Here is a 21,194-nt window from a genome sequence, read left to right on the forward strand (position 1 = left end):
CAGTAGGAAGCAAATACTGTACGTTGAAAAGGCTTACTTTGTACTCAAAGGGAAATGTTTTCAGGAACCTCTGGTGAGGTTTTGCAATAGTACTCTGGAAGGAAAGACAAACACTGAAATAATTCTCTCACCAGAAGCATTGTATTCTCGGATCTCCACAAAGTCATTTGTGCAGTTGGAAGAGTGTTGAATATCTAGGTCTTCTAGTCTGATGGTAAGATAGTGGCCCCTGGGACCCTGCAGAAACCATTCACACAGCAGGTTGTCTTGATAATAAAGCTCAGGATACCCCATGCTTTCAATGATGCCGGTTTGTCCTATCACTGTCCCGCCACAGGGAGCTGCAAAAGGAAGAACATTGTTTGGCTGACTGAAGGACCTCAGAAGGATTATTTTCCTCCTAAACAAGACTTAAAGCTAGGGCACAATGGACTCATTTTCTACCTGTGGTAATAAACCAGGAATTGTCTGCCAGTTAAAAGTCTTCTATACTCTCCTAAATCAACCAGTCCTAGTTCAGATATTTTTTTCCCTGCGCAGCCCTTACCATTGGAAGCATCCCTTCCTCTCTGTCATATCTATTATTAATTTGAAAACTTACAGATTTCAAGGTCTATATCTAATCTCTACCCATGTTCATGTTTACCAGAAAATCTTGGAAAGAGGTATCAGATAATTACAAAGAAATTTGGTTTGCTAAATGTGTATCTAAGTCTTTTATGACTGACAAAAGTTGGTTGCTGGTTTGAGTCCCCAGCTATGGTTCAGATGTCCCTTTCATGTAGCCCCTTCCTGTTCACATTCCACTGTTTGCGGTGCTTGGTAAGTGATCACTGCAAGATTCAGGAAGCAGCTATTTATTTTTAATTTTCTCTCAGAAAACTCATTTCTCTGTGGTACCTGCAAATATAAGTTCACAATACTAAGGCTTACAGCAAATAATATGCCCAGGTGGAATTTCATGGATTTTACAGTGTATTCTGTGTGTCTACTAGTTACAGTCTTTTTGTGGCAGTAACAGTTGTGTTCATGCTGTCTGCTGAGTGATTCATGATTTGTTCCAGGATGACTGGCATACAGCTGAGATACAGTAAATGTGTTACAGATAAATATAAACTGTGGCTGTGGCTTTGTATACTAACACTGTTCACATGCAAGTTGCTTCAGTTTTCACATTCAGAAATATAACAGTACACTATTTTGGCTTAAGTGCTTGAGATCTAACACAATCAGCAACAAACTTCGTAAAGCAATACAGTCCACTACTTTGCCTTTGAGAAATTAAGTCCCAGACTTTCCTATATGAGTGATATGAACATAATAGCTGCTATTCTTTGAAGATTATTAACATGATCAAAATGAAAATGTAGCATATTTCTGAATCTGATCAAAGACAATTTTATTCCATTTTAAAGCGTTGCTAGTGCTTTCTAATCCTGGTTTGTTTTGGTTTGGTTTTGTTGGGTTTTTTTTTTTCAGTTTGGGAGCAAATCATTTTCCTTTCCCAGAAAGTTATTTCTTTTCCCAGCTGGCAAATAATGGTTCTCACTGTTCGTTTCTTTTTCAGCCCAGTGTTGTGTTGCCCCATTTGTCTAGCAACATTGTTATTTACATTTACCTAGAGAAGCTCCTAATTTATTCTTCTCCTACCAGCACTCAGCTGATCTTCGCATTCCCCTTCAGGATCCTGCTCATGAAAGTGACACTGAGTTTACACACTGAAAATCAAACAGTGTTACCTTACTTCATCCATGTTGGCTTTTTTTCGTACTGCCCATTTGATAATTGCCATTGACAAGTGGTTATTCAGTTGTTGTTTCCACTGCTGCAGACCTATGAGCACTTTCCTATTTCTATTTCTCTAATTTTCACCTGTTCCTAGGTGCACAACACGCTGATGTTAACCCATATGATGATTCTGATGCATCGGCTCTAACACTAACTGAAAGAGGCATGTATCTGTCACTCTACCTTATAGGCACGATTTAAGCCCTATTACAAAAGCCTAACACTTCAGACCAAAATCTCCTCTAAAATCAGAAATTGATAAATGCAAGCATTACCAATGGAGTATTTGGCAGTGAATCCCACATGCGTGGCACTGTTGTCAGACCTGAACCTCAGGTACATTACAGCTCCTGAGGATCTCTGTAAGCCTGGCATCAAATCTCCACAGAGCTTGGCAATGATGGGAGCAGTGGAGTCAGCACCATTACGTAGCTCTAGGTAACTGGAACTGCAGCTAGAAGAGGAGAGATTTTTCGGTTCAGTGTATGGCAGTAATAGTTTGAAGTCTTCTCAGAATGTGCATAAAGCTAGGAAGCTGTAGTGATTTAGATCAGTTTCCATTCAGCATGACCAGGACAGAATTAACAAGTTCATAATCCATGATAGCTATGTAATATTTGAATCAAAAGAAGTGCTAGAAGCATGGAGAAAGATTGATTCCAAGCCCAATCTATGATCAGATCAGATCTGACAGAAACAAGTCCGGGGGGGAAGGGGGGCCATGAACAGCACGATTCAGCAGATATTCCCTATTAAATCTCATTGATGACTATTGAATTAAGGAACAGACATAAGACACATAAAGGGAATTAAAATCCAAACATGGGGTCTTACTTAGGTGGGCATATAAAGTCCTATCTGCAAAGTCCTAAGAATGTATGCCAGTGGCCTGATAGATTCAGTGATCCCTCTTGATAATTTCCTAAGCACTTTTGATTGTAAATCTGGAAGTGCACTCTAGGGGCAATTAAAGAAAGTAAAAGGGAAAGAATTGATTCTCTGAAGAAACACAGGCAAAATAATGTGGACGTATACTTTGGTGAAGGTTCAATGTAAAACTGATCTTCAAACTGCAGCTCTACTGCATGTCCATTAGGAGCGGTTATGGTCCAGACACAGTCAGCATGTGGAGGATAATTGCTTGGATAGTTGGGGGAAGATGTATATCCACTGGGGTTGAAATCATTGATATAAATATTCCCTCCACAAGCTGGGAAAGAAAAGATCACCAATAAAAAGCACATGTTAAGGAAACGTGGGAGGCATCAAATACATGAGTTATCTTCCAACACAGTTTCTTTCTGGTGTCATATAGTTATATCAAAACCAAATGCATTTGACTGCTTACTATAGGAAAACATTTTAATATGGTAGAATACTATATTCCTGTGCTCCAGTTTACCTAGCCCTCCTCATTTTCAAATTTCAGGGCCCCAATTTCAACAGCTATTAATTCTTCCTTGGATTGCTTCTAAACCAAGCAGAAAACATATTTCTTGCCTTGTTCCTACCCCAATTCCCAAGAGCTAGAAAGCCTGCAAGTCAAGCTCATCAATACTTCTGTGAATCATTCCCCACTTCCGCTTTCTAAAACCTGAAATCTCTGTTTGAGACAATAATGAATGTGTGAGGAATGCCAGTCAGAGCAAACATGAGGATTTCTTCAGGTCCTTTATCCCACAGAAATACCTTTCTTTTGACCAGGAAAATTTTCTGTCAAAACCCCCCACTGTGTTCTAGCAATAATGGTTTAACACAGGGTTTTAGTCAAGATTCATAAATCGAAGTGGTAGAAATGCTATTGTACAGCTTCACTTATTCCCCTCATGAATCCCTGACAGTAATGCTAATAATGGGTCTTTGTGGGAAAAGTTGGCAGAAAACAAGCATTTAAGAATTTGAGTAGATTAACAGGTGGCCTCAGTTGTGTTTAACAGGAGATCTCTTAGTGTCCCAAGCCGCATGTGTCATGAGTACAGTGGAATAACTGCAAACCCTGACTTATTGCTAGAACCTGAGTCTCCATCTTTTTCATTCTTTCAAAAATGTTATCCCTGGCAGGGAATGTTATTTTCTCAGCTGAGAGTAAAACTTGTGAGAACTGTTGCCACCTTTCTAGACGCACTAGCCTCAATCAGTCCTGGCATCATTTAGCACTTGCACTGTGTACTGTATGTTCAAAATAATGTTCTTGTTGCCAGGCAGGTGTTTTGTTTTGTTTTTTCTTTCCTGTATGAATTTTGAACTTCTCTTCGCAACTATAGCTGCTACTTCCCCACTAAAGGGTTTCCCATAAGTTTTGGGGGGGTTTTAACTTTAATATCCCCAGGTCATCTAGAGCTATCTATCTCTCTTTAGAAGGGAACAGGACAATCTTGCAGACATCTGATTTTACCAGGGTTGAGACTTATAACAAGAACCTCCTTTAAGAGGACAAGCTCCAAGCTGTATCTATTGAGCAGCAGATTTTTTTATTTCCTAGACTTACCTAGACTTTTAGCCTCATATTTCAGTTTGAATCCTTGACCCTCATTGCTGCTGTCAGAAACGAAGTGAACAAAGAGCTGATTGTCTGTGGTATACATGGTAGAGATGGGGCTGCTTCCACAAAACCGCCCATTCCCTCTTCCAGACACCAAAGGTGGGGCAGCGTTATCTAACCCATTCTTCAGCTAGAAGAAGAGAAATCACTAATGTCACTCAGGCAAACAGCCCTGGAATGTAAACTTTGAGCACGTGCCATCTTACAGCTTCCAGCCAGGGTGTGTGTGTGTGAACAATAACCTACTGATTATTTAATGCACAGCAATATAAAAGAGAGAGAGAGAGAGAAATAATATCTGTGGTATTTCTCTTTAGTATTCCCACCACTTGACAACCTGGGCTGCATTTCTGAAAGTGAAATCTACAAGATTCAGTGGCTTTAATAGCTTTGAGGATTTGGTGAGCTAGCCAATAACCTCACCTCTACATAATCTCCAAGGCTGCAGGAAGTATCCTCACTCTTAACCTGGAAAGGCTGTTCGAAGTGGACGGCGATAATAAATCCAGAGGTTACCGCTACATGCCAGGAACAATTCAGATTAGGAGCATAGTCTTGAGGGTAGTTGGGGGACATTATCACACCCCTGCCTGTATGTAAATAGCCTCCGCAACCTTAGGAAAAATGAGTTGAAGCAAAGAAAAAAGTATTAGCACCAACTATTCCCATATTTATTTAGAGAAAACCCCTGTCTCCTAAAAGGAAGATGTAAATGGGTAAAAGCAAATGTTGAAGCAAATGTATGAGGAGTAGAGGGGCATACAGCAATGCACACGATGAATGATTTCCCGAACACAAGCTAGTAGCTTGCAAGATGACACACACCAAACATCCTGACAAGTGAGACCTAGTTCTCAGAGACTTAACAGACGAGTAAGCAGGCAGCTATGCCAAGGACCTCCCATGGCATGAGCATATTGTTACACTATTGAGTACATTGCTTCTATCCATGGACCAAACTTCTGTCACCTACTCAGGCTGCCAGTCAGAAGAACTTCCCCTGGCTACCCATTGTAACCCTAGCACCTTCCTTGGAGCCTCAGCCCATTCAGGAATCTGTTACCATCCCTGGGTGCATGTGGGAGGAGTGCCACTGAAATTGCTGACATTCCTGCTGGAACTTACACAGCTTTCTGCATCTCTCTCTGTTTTGTGTCTGTGCTTTGAGTCATTCATTTCTCTCTCTTAGCTGGGCATTGTTTCACCCTTCAGCTCAGCTGTCATAAACTTACATATATGCTTTTCCTACTTCTGAAAAGTGACCAGCCTGGTTGAATCATGCTTTGTTGTATTACACTGCTGGGAAAATAACAAATTTTACCTTTGTAAAGTCAGACAATTATCATGTATATTCATGAGATGTGAATAATTGGTCTATGCGATTCATCAGAGAGACTGTAGACAGCTGTTAAAAATGCCAAAGTCTTTTCTTTCCTTACCCCATTGTTAGCAGCATGGCATTTATCTGGGGGAGAATAAAAACAAATCTTACTTTTCTGATAAGAGGCATTAAACCCAGCTCCAGTAACACTTGCATCTGACGTGAAATGGATGAACATCGCCTCTCCAGATGATCTTATTGGCCCAGGAGGTTCTCGTCCACACAGAGTAGCCAGCACTGGAGAAAGGCTAGTGTCTCCTGAGATCAAAAGAACACATTAGTATTAAAATCAAATCAGTTCACATCTGCCTATTGGTTGCTGTGACACACACTTTCAAGTAGGTGTTTTTCAAAATCTTTAACTCCTACCAGACTGAGAAATGTTTGTATAGACCATAGACCACCATGTATTTTGCTAGACTTGGCTAGACTTTGCTACTTTATTTTAACTAGAAAATGTCACAGCACAGAAGAAGAATACTGATTTAGAGCATATTGTCACTGCTATCTAGATTGCTTAAGCTCAAGGGATATGAAAATTACAGGTATTGGGACCTTGAGTATCTATTATGTGTAGAAGGGGCAGGGCAAGATTGGCTCCTTACCATCTCGGATAATAAGTTTGTCATAGTTGCATGAGCTGTGAGATTCTATGTCGAGGGCCAGGATGTTGAACTCCACGGTAGATCCAGGAGCTCTGATAAGCCATGCACAGTCAATAGAATTTTTGTAATTCATGGGCCAGCCAGGCGAGAAGAGGAATGAAGGTGTCTCTTCAGCTGTTACAGCCCCTCCACATGCACCTGTCACGTACAAGAAGACAAAAATGAAAGCATCCTCTTTTTAAAATGAACACTCCCTCATATCATATAAGATGACAGTCCTATAATTAAGCACAATGGGGGCACAGTGAAGATGCGTGTGTAGTCACGGGAATGCATTTCGTCAACTTCAGTTTGGACTGGGAATACAAAACCTGAAAATCCTGAGCTATAAGTATGTTCCTGTGCTACCTGGTGCAGCAATGATGTGACCTATTTTACGACTAGGAGTATCTAGCAAAAGACCAAAGAGCATCTACCACAGTTTAACGCAGGCTGCTTATCAGAAAGGAATGGTGCCCATATAACCAATTATACACCTAGTCTAGTGAAAGGTCTCTTGCCCATAGTCCTATGCAAGCCAAACTGATCTATGATTCTATATCACAATGGCCAGTGATTTAAGAACGGTATTGCAGGAGGGATACTTCTTCATGAAAGCATATAAACTGTTTAGCTCTCATAAAATACCTGTGTAAAGAAAAATGCCTCTTTAGCAACATGCTTATTTTTAATCTCTGTAAAACAGTGTATCTGAGAGTCTCTATACATTGTTTTAAAAAGCTATTAAGATGCTTAATTAAAATGTCAGTGAAAGCTTTCCCCTTCCCCAAAAGAAAAGGGCTTTCTTTTGTGGGGATGTTGGTTTGGAGTTTAAGTAAAGCTCAGAATATCACTGGTTATATCACTTTTAACCACATAAACAACTGAAAACCCACCTCTAGCAATGGTGCGTGTAACAGCAGAAGCATCCACTGCATACCACTCCAAAAGAAAGCCTTTTCCAGCCACAGATGAATCTGACTGGAACTGGATTGTCATTGAACTGCCAGAGGATTCAAAAGAAGCAGGGTCTGTGCCACAGTATGTTGCAATAGGAAGATAATGGATGGTGGGCCCATCATAAACCTGCAGAAAGGACAACAGTGCCATTCTCCACACAGGCAGATTCTAAACCAACCCATACTCAGCAAGTTTCCAAGAAGAAAATTACTCTCTTTAAATGACTGAGGGATCATTCAGCAAATTCCAGTTAGAGAGCAACCTCTCAGAACAAAAGGAACAAAATCTCCCTTTCCATTATATACTATTGTTAATTGTGATGCTTTCACAAGAGGCAGGATCTTAATGGAAGTCATCAAATTCAGCTCATTCCCCATTACAAAGCTGCTCTTTGGGGACATGGACTGGCATCCCACATTAAAAAACTCCACTGATACAAACTTCTTCCTTGCTGAGGAAAAACCAATATGATTTCCAGGAAAAAAAAAACAAAGGACATTGCTTTTGGGTTTTGGTTGTTTTTGGGGTTTGGGTTTTTTTTCCTTCCCCGATGAACATGCATTTTAAATTTTGTAAGTTAAATATGCAATAATTATTCTTTCTAAATGTTAAATAAACATTCATATTACACTGAAGATCTCATCCTTGAGCCAGGATAAAGGCCAGGCTGATTCACATTCACTGAATGTCTAGCTGATTTTGCTTTCAGAGGGACAGACACAGAAAAGCAGGCTGAGTTAGAAGAAGGAGGATGCTGTTAAAACTTGACATGAGATGGAGAGTTATATTTCCTTTTTGATCCTTTTTGATCAAATTTGGATATCAGTGAATTAATAAAGAATTGACTATACTGAATATACTGAACTAGTATTAACTAGTGAATCAGGCAGTTAAAAAAAAAAGAGAAGATATTTACTTTATTTAACTAAGTATTTATGTTTAGATAAATTCAGAAACAACTTGTTCCCTCTATTGGTCCATTTTGCTTAGCACCACATGCACTATATTTTTTAGCCTGGTAAAAAAAGCTAGACAGTATTACAGAGGGGTACAGAAAAACAACCAAAGAGGTACTTTCCTATGGCAAACAGCAAATTACTGATGTAGAGATCAAAGAAGGTGCAAGTAAAGGATTGTTCCTTGTAGGATTTTAAAAGAACCTTATTTTTAAAGGCACTGAGATGTTATTATCACTGTTGTCCTCAACTGGATCAGCACAGAGCAAAGTTCAATCTGGCATCTGACCTGAAATTCTTTGATTTGAATATTCAGGATTGTACCATCGTGGACTTAAGTTTCAAACTTACGGATTGGAAATATCAAATAAGTTTCAAATTTACAGTTTGGAAATATCTGTTAGGGAGATAAAGGGTATGCGACCCTTCTATAGCTAATAATTATTGAAAAGATGACAGAGAAAAAGCAGTAAACCACACCAGATCCTTGGAAATTCTTCCATTCCTCTCATAGGTTTCTCTATCCATTATTTTTATCGAAGTTAATTGAAATAATATAATTTCTCACAATGAAATCACCTTTAGCTTGTCATACTGGCATCTGCCTTGATTTTCAATGTCCATCTGCAGGATATGGCCATGGATAACTTGTGAATCATTAACACTTATTCTCCACTGGTAATTAGAATTGTGAGGGTAACTTCTGGGCCACTGTGGTGAAGCTATTTGTCCACTGTTTCCCACAATGTCATTTTCATACACTGAAAAACAAGAGACAACTAATACTTCTAATTCACATGGATCAAAAGAAACACCAGGGCCCAGCCTGGAATACATCTTCCATTTTGGCTGATCTGACTTAATTTACTTAGGATTAGACAGCACTGTGAGGCATAGACTTGTGCCTCAGACAGTCCTAGGATGCATATCTAATTATTTTCTTGTTAGGCTGTGGATATTTAGCTTCAGCAAGTCAGACTGACTTTGCAGTGATCCCTTGGAATTTTTTATCTATGAGCTGGCATTGTTTGCTTTTCTTCTAATTCTGCTGCCTGATTGTTGGCATCTAGATCCAAACTGGAAAATACACTTGAAAGAAAATGGAGTTGTACTTCAAAAACAAAATGAAACACTGGGAACTAAATGCTTTTTTTCCTTAATTTGTCAATTGCCTAAGAAATGGAAACATAAAAATTAAATACCATTCCTCACTCACAGGTAGCAAAGACATACGGTGGGATATTTTTAACTCTAACAGGCTACTGGTAAACTAGGGATGCCATAGAAGTTTTTAGTATACAGCTCTTCTTTGCATCTTCACAGCCCAATATTGCTGAAGGAAGAATCTGAAAACCAGGTCATACACTGTTAGAAAGCAGACAATGAAATAGAGGACATTTTATATAATCCGTGTAACTTTCTGCTTTTGGAAAGGAAATACGATCAATCTGAATATATATTGTCTGTTACGACAATTTAAAAAGATAGAACGTCACACTGAATTCTTCTGGTTATGTTATACCTAATATACATGCACATGAGTTCCGGTCTTACGTGTTTTTGATCATCCTTTTACATTCAGCAGACATTTCGTAGAATATTTTTTAGCTGAATTTACAGCCTTACTAACATCAACAAACATTAATAGATTTTACAGGGCCAAATGATCACTTTTTAAATATTGTTTCAAAAGTGTTACAACAGATTAGTTTTCAGTTAAATAACATTTACTTACAGTGAGAGAATGTGGCCCTGAAGCCAGTGTCAGTGCCTGAGCTGTCCGAGACAAATTTGACCCACAGGACGCATCCAATGACAGACGTATGATTTGAAGGTGAGAAGCTCCCACAGAATCGTCCTATCAGCCTGCCTGTATCATTCCCTTCACGAATCTCCAGATAATCTTTGGTGCAGCCACTACTGTCTTCCACCTGAAACACTCTGTTTCAAGAGCAGTAGAACATTAGCAGGCATACAACTGGCACATGCCTCAGAGTTTGCCCTACCAAGCCACTAATTCCCCTGAAGCTGATATCCTACTGCAACAGTTAAGATGGCAGCAGCAAACCCCTACAGTAAGAGGGAAGTCACTCTCATCACCTGGTAGTACTGCAGATACAGGGTTCTCTCTTTTCTAGCCCCTTATTTTATAACAGAGTTTCAGTTTGTAAAGCTATAATTTTTAAAGAATTCTCAAACTCTCATAATATTTCTTGGTCCTCCAACACCACCCATGAAACACAGAAAGTTCCCTGATACATAAACCAGATTTTTAATATAAGACCAGGTCAGACTATTTACTGGTTGCACATCTATTGGGTGCAGAGAATACTTTCAGCCTTACAAATCAGTCTGCAGCCCCTTCATATGTGTGTTATTTCAGTACATTCTCTGGTGATAAAACAATTGCCAAAAGCCTAGATTAATTTCTAGTTAATGCTTCAGAGCTCAGAAATCCCTTAGCGGTTTCTCCAGATCTGTGAAATATAACTGTTTCGTTGGCCTCTCTGAGTTTCACATAGCTGGGTGTGCAAAATAATAATAATGATTGCTATGAACTCTTCTAAACCAATTTTTACCTTAGAAAAGAAACAGGATTTAGTAATCAAATTATTAATTTGTAGTTATTGCACTAAGCTGAATGATAAATACATTCTAAAAATTGTTATCTGTTATTCTAAGTGAAGTGCTTTGATCCAATCCAATGTACTTTTCAGAAGAAGGCTGTGAACATACAGTAAAGATTCCAGAGAGTATCTCTTCTAACCAATGCCCCAAATATTTGTGCGTTCTAATTTTCTGGTAACAGCTCCTCCCCTCCAGTCCTGAATATAGCCATATGTGTTCAGCATACACACGCTGTGAAATGGTTTCAAGCACTCATCTGGATAACCTTCAGACTAATTTAAAGCTAACCCTCAAATTGCAAGACAGGCATTTCTGTTCAGACTGAGCTGAAGAAAATGAATGCCTCGCGCCAACAAAACTTTATAAACTCCTAATATTAAATGAAATAAAATAAATATTACTCTCTAACACAATTACTCCATGCTTTCCCATATTTTCAGCTTGCCTTTCAGCTATGTGTAACTGAAGAAAAAGAGTTTACATTTACTCACTGTCACTTCATATAACTGAGTACATGTTCCACTGAGTTTCTGCCTCACACTAGATTTCTGTTTTGATTCTGAAAAGCAGTTATTCATTATTTTGTAGCAAATATCTTGGAAAATGATTTCAGGCTGTAGTACTTTTTCTGTGCTTCAGTGAGTAAAAGGAGGAACAGAATGTCCTTTTTATGGCGTTAGTGAATCAGGCCATACCTCACAAACTGCACCTTATGCAGTCAGCATGTTACTGGGCAAATTTTCCTTTTGTTCTGATTAACTGTAAATGCAGGTTTCAGAATTACTTTTCTTTTCCTGCTCTTTCTTGATTAGCTGACTGCAAAGGGTCAGTGCTCTACTTCTTGGCAGCAGCCACTGTTGGATGCCCGGAAACAGAGAGGCAGAAATCCACATCACGGGTAAAGAACAACTTAACGACCCTGCTAAAGGAGTCCACATTGTTCTGTGGATCACGTGTAACTTTCCTGTAAGTCTTCAAAGGAAAGTTACTTTGCTGAAGGGGAAACAAAATTCCTTCAGATACTCTCCTGGCTCCTCTTGTACCTCCACTGCTGTAATTGCTGGAGAAGTTTTGAAGAGTTTCATATCAATTTTAACCCTAGAATCTGTGAAGTAACTTGGTCCTCTGTATTACTCAGCTATATAATAAATACTACAATGAATTCAGTAGTTAAGGAAACAGTAGGAATTTTCTTTTCTTTACTAAGGCAGAGAAATGCTAAATTTCCTGTTGTTCAGATGTGAGACCTGGCTTCTTCAGCATCCTGTGTTGCTCAAACAATAAACAGTCTATTTATATAATGCTGTATATGTCTTAATATAAGCAATGGCTAACATAGGAAAACACCGACTACAAGCTGCCATTAACCGCTGCTGTGTTCTCTTTCCAAGTTACTCTAAAAACATGTTCCAGTTTTATCATCTGGCAATCACATTTCCTAATAAACACAGAGCACCCTTCCTTCAGGTCTGTTAAAGGGCTGAATAATAACCCCTGGCAATGCTTTTACATGAAGGACAGCTGGACCCGGTTGCCAGGGGAACTGAGAATCCTCCAGACACACTCGGTGTTGAGTGGATATGGTTCGGGATAGCCAGGGCTGTTGAAAGCTCCTCTGTCCATGTGGAAAGCACCCCCGCAGGCTGCAAGAAGAAGGAGACAGCAGAGGCTTGAGAAGGATGACATAAAAAAACTACCTTGGCAGAACCAGAGCATTTGCTAATCAAGAAAGCATTTCTCTTTGTTGTCTTGTTCTTTAGCTTGTTGATATGCTTGCTGAGACCTTTGCCAAAAAGAGGAAGGGCAATAGAGGATTTTCAAAAAGGGTATGTCAGACAGACAAAGTGATACAGGATCTGTTCTTTTCCTTAAAAGTCAGAGGCATAAGGTAGCAACATCTGTCATATGGACTTACATGATGATGATGCAGCATAGGTGGCATGGAAACCCCTGGCAGCAACGTTGTTGTTGTTGGAGATGAAATTCACCACCAAAGCATTACCAAAAGAAGTGACAGGATGTGGTAAAGTACTGCCACAGTAATGGCCTGAGAGAGAACAAGCCAGAGAGAAAAAAAAGTGTTCAGCATGTAATTACTATTGCTAATTTAACAATGACTGACGGAAACCATGAGTAACTTCTGTTGGGTACAGCTGCTGCTGTCAATATAATCTACATAAAAAATGAAATACTCCATTTCATTTACACAGAACTCAAGTCTGGTGGCAATTTTTGTTAACAGAGGTTGGACCTCCTGCACTCCAGGCACCCTGGTCACTGGCTATTCTGTTACTGAGCTCCTTTGTGGTCACTCTATCCAGAAATTACACCCTAATTGAAAATTCAAATCCTATCAAATGTATCTGATGGTAGTTTCCATTTCATTCACTGGGTTCTGAGTAAAAAAAACCAACAAGCAACAAATAACAGACCAGTTCTCCTGTAATGCATTGTAACATGGGGATTAAGAATATGAGTCATGATCCAGCAGAAAGGCATCTGACAGAAAAAAACAAGCAGCTAGTATTATGGTCCTCTTGCCAAGTCAAAGCCAAAGGCAGGAGACCAAAACCCAATTCTGCTCTTAGTTACAAGCCATTCAGATAGAGTGCAGCCGGACTCTTGACAAAGGAGCATATACAGAAGCAGAGTAATGAAAAGCGTACTTAAGTCACAGATACTCCAAATTTCACAGGATGGAATTTGAGGCAACCCCAGGGATGTGAGGGGAATCAGGATCACCCTGCAGCCAGGGCTCTCTCAAGGCTTCCTGGCAGTATAAACACTGAATTTTGCTGCTCCAGACTCCTGCCACTTGAAGGTGATGCCTCTGAGCAGCTATGTCAGGAGAAATCTGTAGAAAACTCAGCAGCAAGCAGAAAATCAGACTTTTCCAGGGTCTGAGGAAAATCCATTTTCTGTTCCCAGAAATCTGCAGCTTTCTTTACCTGTGTTTACTGTGAGCTGTGCTTATGATTGTGGGTTACATTATGTTTTTGTACAGTTATTTGGGAATTTAGTTTAAACTGAATTGCTTGGTTCCCAATATTGTTCAGCTGAGGAGGAAGGAAAAGGCAGCTAGAGCCAACCCCAAACTACAGGCTAGTAGGAATACAGTCAGAACCTGGGAGGACAGTGCTCTTCATAATGAAGACTTATCCTCCATTCCCAGTCTGCTGATAAAGGAGCTTCCTTTATCAGAGAAAATCCATGAAGCAGGAGGACACTCACAGAAGAGCTTCTCCTGCTCACCTTGGGTGTAGTTTTATATATGCATAAACAAGGCAAAGGTACAATACCTTGAAGAGGAGCCTCGTAGTTATTCCCATCCAAAATTTCCACAAAATCCATCGTGCAGCTTTGTCCATTGCTTTCAATATTAAGGTCAGTGAATGAGAGTGTGATGTGGCTGACTGGCAACAGCAAAGAGTAAAAACTTAAACAGAAGTTCAGCATTTCACAGAGAAATTGTTACATGTAAACAAATGAAATAGTTTATTCCCTGCTATGTGGAATGAATCTGATGGAAGTACATTAATCCTTACTGAAAAGGTCCTAGTAAATCTCTTCCTATTTCAGTGCTTTCTAGTACAACTGACATTAGAAGCATAGGATTTAACACATACACATGAATCTAAGTTTCCCGGTATCTAGAGAGGTTCATTATGTACTGAAAATGACAGCAAACACAACATGGAAAAATCTACACACATTCAGAAACAAAACTTCTTTCTACATATCCGTGACCTTCTGTCCCTTGCTGATCTATACCATAGATCCAAACAAAATGTGAATTGACACAGCCCTGCTCCAGGCTTAGAAAGAGCTAGTTCTTTCATCGTTTTGTAACATTCCAAATGCATCAATTGGACTGGTTAAAGGATCATTAACGACCCTCAGCTATATTTGTACAGAATTGGATTTTCCACACCCTTGGACAGCAGGCTACATCCTGAAAAAGAGGATTTCTGACTCAGGGTAATTTTGACTCTCGTGTTGCCCTTGCTTGTCTGTTATGAACAAAGGTGAAGTCACAGCTGGAAGAAGAGAGGCTGTCCTCAACGCCAGTCTGTGACAGTAGTTTCATCTGGTCGAGAAGGTCAGAAAGTCTCATGCTTTATAAGATAACTAAGATTTTTCCCCATATGGCCAAGCCTGAATTCGACACAAATATTTTGCTTCTCTTCCGCTACAATTAATTAGCTGGAACAAAATGAAGTGAGGGAGGTGGATCCAGGCGCGGCATTCAGCAGAGTGCCACTGACTGGCATTCAGCTGCCTAGTCTGCCGTTTTGGCACTCCTTTGTGTCCTGTCCGGTCAATCAATTGCAGCTATCAATGCAGGTCCTCAGGATACAAAGCTAAAAGGATAAACACAGTGGGTGGCAAAGAGCAGGAGACTTGCTGGCCTTCTCCGTGAAAGCAGAACAGGAATTCTGCGGTGGTTTGTCATTGGCTAAATCTATTGTATATGGTTGTGTAATGTACCGTATGTATGTATGTATGTAATGCTGTGTGACTGGCATGTGGTATGTAGTGGTCCTGGTGGTAAGTGGAGGAAGCCATTACATACACAGGCTGCTACATATAAAGCATTTTTCTCATCATACTGATTTAATTTGGGAGACAACAGTTATGTGTGAGTTTTCTACCTGAACCCAGGAAAAGATTGTCTTTCAAAATAAATGTTGTGTAGGTGAGGAAGAGCTTTGTTGATGTCCTTTTCATGTATTTGTATAAGAAACTATGCTAAAAAAGAAAAAGAGAAAAAGAAGTATTGTCTATCTCTTGATTTTTGTGTTGGTGCTTTCTTTGGCAAATTAATTTTCGTTATATAACTTCTCAAAATAAACTTATAAATGTGGCTGGAACATTCTACGTTCTTAACAACAATGGCTAAATATCAGATCTACAACTGAAGTTCAGTAGTTGCTATTTAAAATAAATGTTTATTTTTAATTATGTTACCAAGATATTATTACCCAACTATAAATATTTTTTAGGACTCTTATACGAAGTTAAGGTAACACTGGGTATTAAAGGTAGTAGCAGCATCTGACAGAAAATACTGGTTCTTTATGATCAATCATAAATCTGTGAAAAAATCGACAGGAATATCTGAGAGGGTATCTGTGCAGATAAGATCAGTTTGTTTATTTTTTTTAATTTGTACTTGAAATTGAAATTCCTCTGTACCTTTTCTCATTAGTTAACTGGGTTTGGGGTTTGGTGGGGTTTTTTTTGTCCTCTTTTTGTTGTTGTTGTTGGGTTTTTTTTGTAGTTGTTATGTTAACAGCATAGATTTGATCTAACACAACTCTACCTTGAGAAATCCTGACCAAAATAAGGTCAGCAAAATACGAGTGCTATAATTATATATAAATCTCTTACTTAGATTTTCTCACAGGCAAGTCCAACTTCACATCGTATTCAACACCTCATTTATAATTGCAACACTTGAGTCACAATAAATCAGCTAAGATGACAGAGTTGTAAGCTGTTTTCCTCAATATACACTAAATCTTTTACAGTAAAATCTGATTTAGGACAGATTAGGAGAGCCACACTCTCCGGCTACCAGGATGCAGAACTTCCTAAAGAAATAAAAGAGGACTTTGTATTGTTTTTACAGAAAAAAAATGATGAGGATGTTAGTCATCCCAGCTAACTATAAAAGATGTTTTTACTTACATGGTTCCTGAGCCTGAATAATCCAGCTGCAGTTCTGATTTTTTGGGTATTTGACAGGATACAGAGGAGAGGAAATTGCTCCCCCAACTGAATCTGACTCTATGAAACTTCCGCACGCTTTAGAACAAAACACATACACACAGAGAGATATTTATGTATGATACACACATATCTTAGATTCTGTAATGAAGATAAATGCGTAAAACATAACATGCTAAATCAATGTGAAATGAGAATCAAATTCATGATAGTAATTTAACAGAAGAGACTTGAGGTCTAGCTCAATGACCCACTAGCATTGGGTGTATGTTCTTGACTTGGACCCACAGGCCGTGTTACACCTGTCTGACCATATGAGAAAAGCCAGAGTGACCTGGGAACAGACCTCATCTTTATCAGCTCCTTATAGCTCAGAAGAGCAATCTTGGGACCATAATAACTTGGCTGTAATACACTCGTACACCCATTTCTCTGATCATTTGCCTATGTTGGCAACTAAAAAGAAAAATATCATAAGAAACTCTTCAGAACATTCCAAACTCCAGAACATTCCAGTGCCCAAGGATGGCATCACATTGCATTGGAATGATCCTCTTGCGAGCTGCTTTAACAAAACTGCAATTGTGTGAAATGTTACACATGTGCAAGAGCTTGACTGACTGCATAACTTTTGCTAGCAGTGCTGAGTGCTGCCATGCCTCATTTCTTACCATACTGACTCATCACAACCCCCCGCATCTGAGTTTAACACACAGCTGCTTTAAACAGCAAGGAGGGGACTTAGGTACCAAAGACTGAGATTCATTTATCCTGCTGTGTTGCCTAAAACATCCAGCAGGAGATAGGACTTGCAGGGTTTTCTCAGGAAGAGGAAAGCGGGGTTGCATACATCCTAGCCAGGAAGAACTTGCTCACCAGGCATGTTCTGTGCAGGGCCTAATCCAGTAAACGTGCTCTGAGAACATTTAAGAAATTAAGCACTCATAGTTGTTAATCAGAAAATCCCAGTTAAAAACCTTAACTAATACTTCAATAACTGTGGTTCCTGAGGTTTTCGCTGATGCAAATTTCTGATTTCTTTATTCTAATTTTTGCACAATATTGTCAAAGAAAAAAGCATTTCTGGGAAAAGTACTAATTTATAGTGAAAAGAATCCTAAGAAAATGAGAGAAAGAGATTGTCTCTGCAAAATCTAAGTGGCTGTATCTTAGGGGAAAAGTGCTTCCGAAGTTATTGTGAAAAAAAAAAAAAGGAAAATCTCCAATCATAAAATCATATGTAATTTCATGAGAAGTTCTGCCCAGTTGGTGCAATTCTTCATTAAAAAGGAAACCATGTAAAATACCAATTAGTCCTTCACAAATTGGATAGTTAATACTTGGCCCATCTTTCAGGCTGGAATTCATGGACTTCATCAACAGCACCAGACAGAATTCTTTTATAGCTCTTCATATTCATGTGCATGGATGGACATATAAAATGTTATTTTGTCACTAGGCCCGTAGAAACTGCCAGTTGTACATTTGTCTCAGGACAGTTATGGGTAGCTTACCCTGTAGAGAGTATTAAAAAGAGGCAGCTGACCTGTGCTAAATGCCTTGCTATAAGAAGTCATTTTTTTCCCCAGTCAAAGAATCTAAGATGATCCTTAGATTTTAAATTCCTTAATCTGCAATTTGGAAAAATTCAGTCCTGTTTGAGGCACACACTGATGATAGGCAGTATGCATAGAAACAACACCTCACGTTATCAGCTCTGTTAAAAAATTGTGACTAATACAAACAAACTGGTGAGTAGACAAATACGTGTTAACGTAAATGACAAAATTACCTTCAGTGAAGCGGGCACTGAAGCCCCTGTGCTGGATGGTTGCATCAGAGTGCATTCGGATGTACATCAGGTTCCTGGAGGATGTGATAGGAGGAGGAAGCTGAGTTCCACAGAGTTTTCTAAGAAGTGGTGCTTCACTGCTGGGACCATCAAATACCTGTTATGAAAAGAACAAATGAAGTATTTGGTTTCAACAGGAGTATTGAGAAGACTTCTATTTCTGATACAGCTCTGGCATGGGCAGTGCAAACAGACTTTACTTTGCCTATCTTAAGTCTGTGGCCATTTAAAAAAAAATGCATGTATTGCAGGCTGAAGCTACTGTAGCCTTTGTAACAGAAATGCACCAGGTAACCATCTTCCTGTGTGTATCTGATATGGAAGCAACTCTCCTTTAACAATCCAGATATCCCCATACATTTATTGTTTTCTGTTAATGGCTAACATGAGTTCACATGTAGCTTTTATTCAGTTAAACCCTACACCTTGCCTCAATAAAGACCACTAAACTGCTCCTGACATGAAACTAGTGCACTGGTGGAAACCATGAAGAGAAGACACTAGGACTACGGCTTAAAGATACACGCAGCCAGCATTGAGGATCAGAGCCCACGTATCTATGCTTTACAATATCTTTAGGGTGCTGAATTGCACACATACATATGAAGTGTTATTTAAGCAGAAGGTAAAGTTTAAAAAAAAAAAAAAAGTGAGAAAGTAGAGGTGTTTGCGAAACTTCACTTTTAATTTTACCACAAATGCTTTCCTTCTCTTTCCCCACACCCTCTACAGCTGATAATTTTGTTTCCTTCCTCTCCGTTTCACAATCAAGAAAAGAAGGAAAGTTAAAACCAGTGAGTTTCTAGCTTAAGCGACATCAAAATTATAATAACAGAAACCACAGAGAGGGAAAACCAGCACATCTCAGAGTCTCCCACCCATCTTCCCTAGCGCTCCAGCAGACATGATTTGTTGCTCCTGTGTTTGAAGCCATGAGCCAGTCTCAGAGCCCTTGTGCCTGGTTGCAGAAGTGATGAGCACTGGAGCCATCAGCACAGTTGCATGAGCCGCAGAGGCTTTGGGCTACTGGGCAGCAGCAACAGTTGAATTAAGTTCCTGTTGCAGCATTAACACCCTACATTACCATAGGCATGTAATTCACTATAATCTGTGACTCAGCTACCTATAACAAATTGGAGGAGAACATGGATAAAAATATGGGTAGGAGGACTAGAAGATATTCAGATGCTAGGATGTTAAAAGCTATCTAAAAGCCTGCTTTGAGCAAAATAATGTCATTGGTTTAGAAGAAATGTACTTCTTATTGAGATTGTCTTATTTTACTTCAAAATGCCTCAAATTCCAGCAGTGCAGTATCAATGAATTAAAGATTTCTAATTAAAACTGTGTAATGTAGTGCAGTGTTGCTATATTTATATTTATATATATATTACATATAAATATATAAAAAACAGCTGAGATAATGGTGACCAGTCTCAAATAAACATCAAAGCTGAGAAACAAAGGACAAAACCCCTGCTTAATATACTGACATACTCTACATAGCCAGTGCTGTATTCATAAATTAAACATTTGCCCTTGGGCCTATAACACTAGCTGCCTGTGTGGGACCTTGTGATGGAGTATTAAGTGTACTGCAATGTCTGCAAAAACGAGTACCTGGTAAAGAGACCCAAAATATCCATCCATTCAACCTTCTCTTGGCATCCTGCCACTATCAGCCCTGTAATACATAGTGTACCGTGCTTATTCTTCCTCCGAACTTATATTCTGTATATACAACAGACCGGAGTTAAAAACCACAAACCATGGAACGTGAAAAGAAGTAATGACTAGCAAAATAACCCTTAGGATTTTAGGTACTATCTTTCCCTAGACAGTAGCGAGAGGATTTTACCTGAATGCTCAAACTGAGAGTAAGTATTGCATTGACAGAGCGCGGAGAGTGCCTGGCTACACATAAACTCCTTGTTTATCTTTTGTTGGATCTGCGCCACTCTGCACAGCTGAGGATATGACCATTGACACATGGACTGTGGTGAGACTCTAGTAGTTGAGCTTTCTCAGTCAGTTATGATGAGTAACAGAGGAGACTAAGCAGACGTTTTATTCCAAGAGCTTTTCGGAATAATGAAGTCTTTCTGTGGTAATACTGGGAGATGAGCATGAAGTCAGAGAAACATTTTTTAAATCAGATGTATTTGCTGTTTCTGTGCAGCTTGCCTGAAGATAGTACTGTCTCCTCTTTCAGAAACCTGGAAATGATTCCACTTGCTAAAAATCTGATTCCAGAAACAGTTCGGCATAAGCATTAGTGAGATAAAACAGCAACTCTTAGGAGTTATGTCAGCTACAAGTTAAGCAGGAACAGTAACACATGGGTATTATATGGCTTCATCATTTTGCTCACCTGCTATTTATTAGCTTAAGCTATTTCATAGGGAGGATTTCAGTCTTGAATCTAAATCAGAAACCACAATATTCACACACTAGCTCAGGAAAGAATTGTGTCTCTCTCCTCGGTTTCTTAAAGTTATTTTGGAAACATCTGAGAACTGTGTTTCTGTGGCTGGATGAGTAAAGGAAAATGATGCATTTGCTTACTTAAAAGACAAGTTTTCATTCGCACTGTGCAGAGCAGCAGTTTGCTCTTCCTTTTCCACAGCAAGCATAACTGAGTGACTCATTGCCTTCTTGTTCAAATATGCCCTTCATTTGGCAAAAGCACATGACAAGAAGAAGATAATTTTTG

At 39.2% G+C, this 21,194-nt stretch overlaps 1 protein-coding gene across 2 annotated transcripts in view; it reads right to left on the reverse strand.

The window, feature by feature from the left end:
* Positions 1-21,194, reverse strand: part of CUBN (cubilin) — a 143,516-nt gene that overhangs the window by 43,954 nt on the left and 78,368 nt on the right. For both annotated transcript variants that reach the window (XM_061346130.1, XM_061346129.1), the window contains exons 32-46: positions 18,422-18,578; positions 16,591-16,707; positions 14,199-14,312; positions 12,815-12,946; positions 12,410-12,542; positions 10,007-10,212; positions 8,851-9,032; positions 7,252-7,441; positions 6,317-6,514; positions 5,823-5,969; positions 4,754-4,944; positions 4,277-4,460; positions 2,824-2,998; positions 2,064-2,242; positions 132-341 (exon numbers count right to left, since the gene is read on the reverse strand). In XM_061346130.1, coding sequence (XP_061202114.1) covers positions 132-341; positions 2,064-2,242; positions 2,824-2,998; positions 4,277-4,460; positions 4,754-4,944; positions 5,823-5,969; positions 6,317-6,514; positions 7,252-7,441; positions 8,851-9,032; positions 10,007-10,212; positions 12,410-12,542; positions 12,815-12,946; positions 14,199-14,312; positions 16,591-16,707; positions 18,422-18,578 — 2,515 coding nt within the window. The remainder of the gene's footprint in view (positions 1-131; positions 342-2,063; positions 2,243-2,823; positions 2,999-4,276; positions 4,461-4,753; positions 4,945-5,822; positions 5,970-6,316; positions 6,515-7,251; positions 7,442-8,850; positions 9,033-10,006; positions 10,213-12,409; positions 12,543-12,814; positions 12,947-14,198; positions 14,313-16,590; positions 16,708-18,421; positions 18,579-21,194) is intronic.

The sequence above is a fragment of the Neopsephotus bourkii genome, unplaced genomic scaffold (genome assembly GCF_033783945.1).
Source record: "Neopsephotus bourkii isolate Nb327-2 ecotype Australia unplaced genomic scaffold, CSIRO-AGI_Nbou_v1 NB_257, whole genome shotgun sequence".
Taxonomy (NCBI): domain Eukaryota; kingdom Metazoa; phylum Chordata; class Aves; order Psittaciformes; family Psittacidae; genus Neopsephotus; species Neopsephotus bourkii.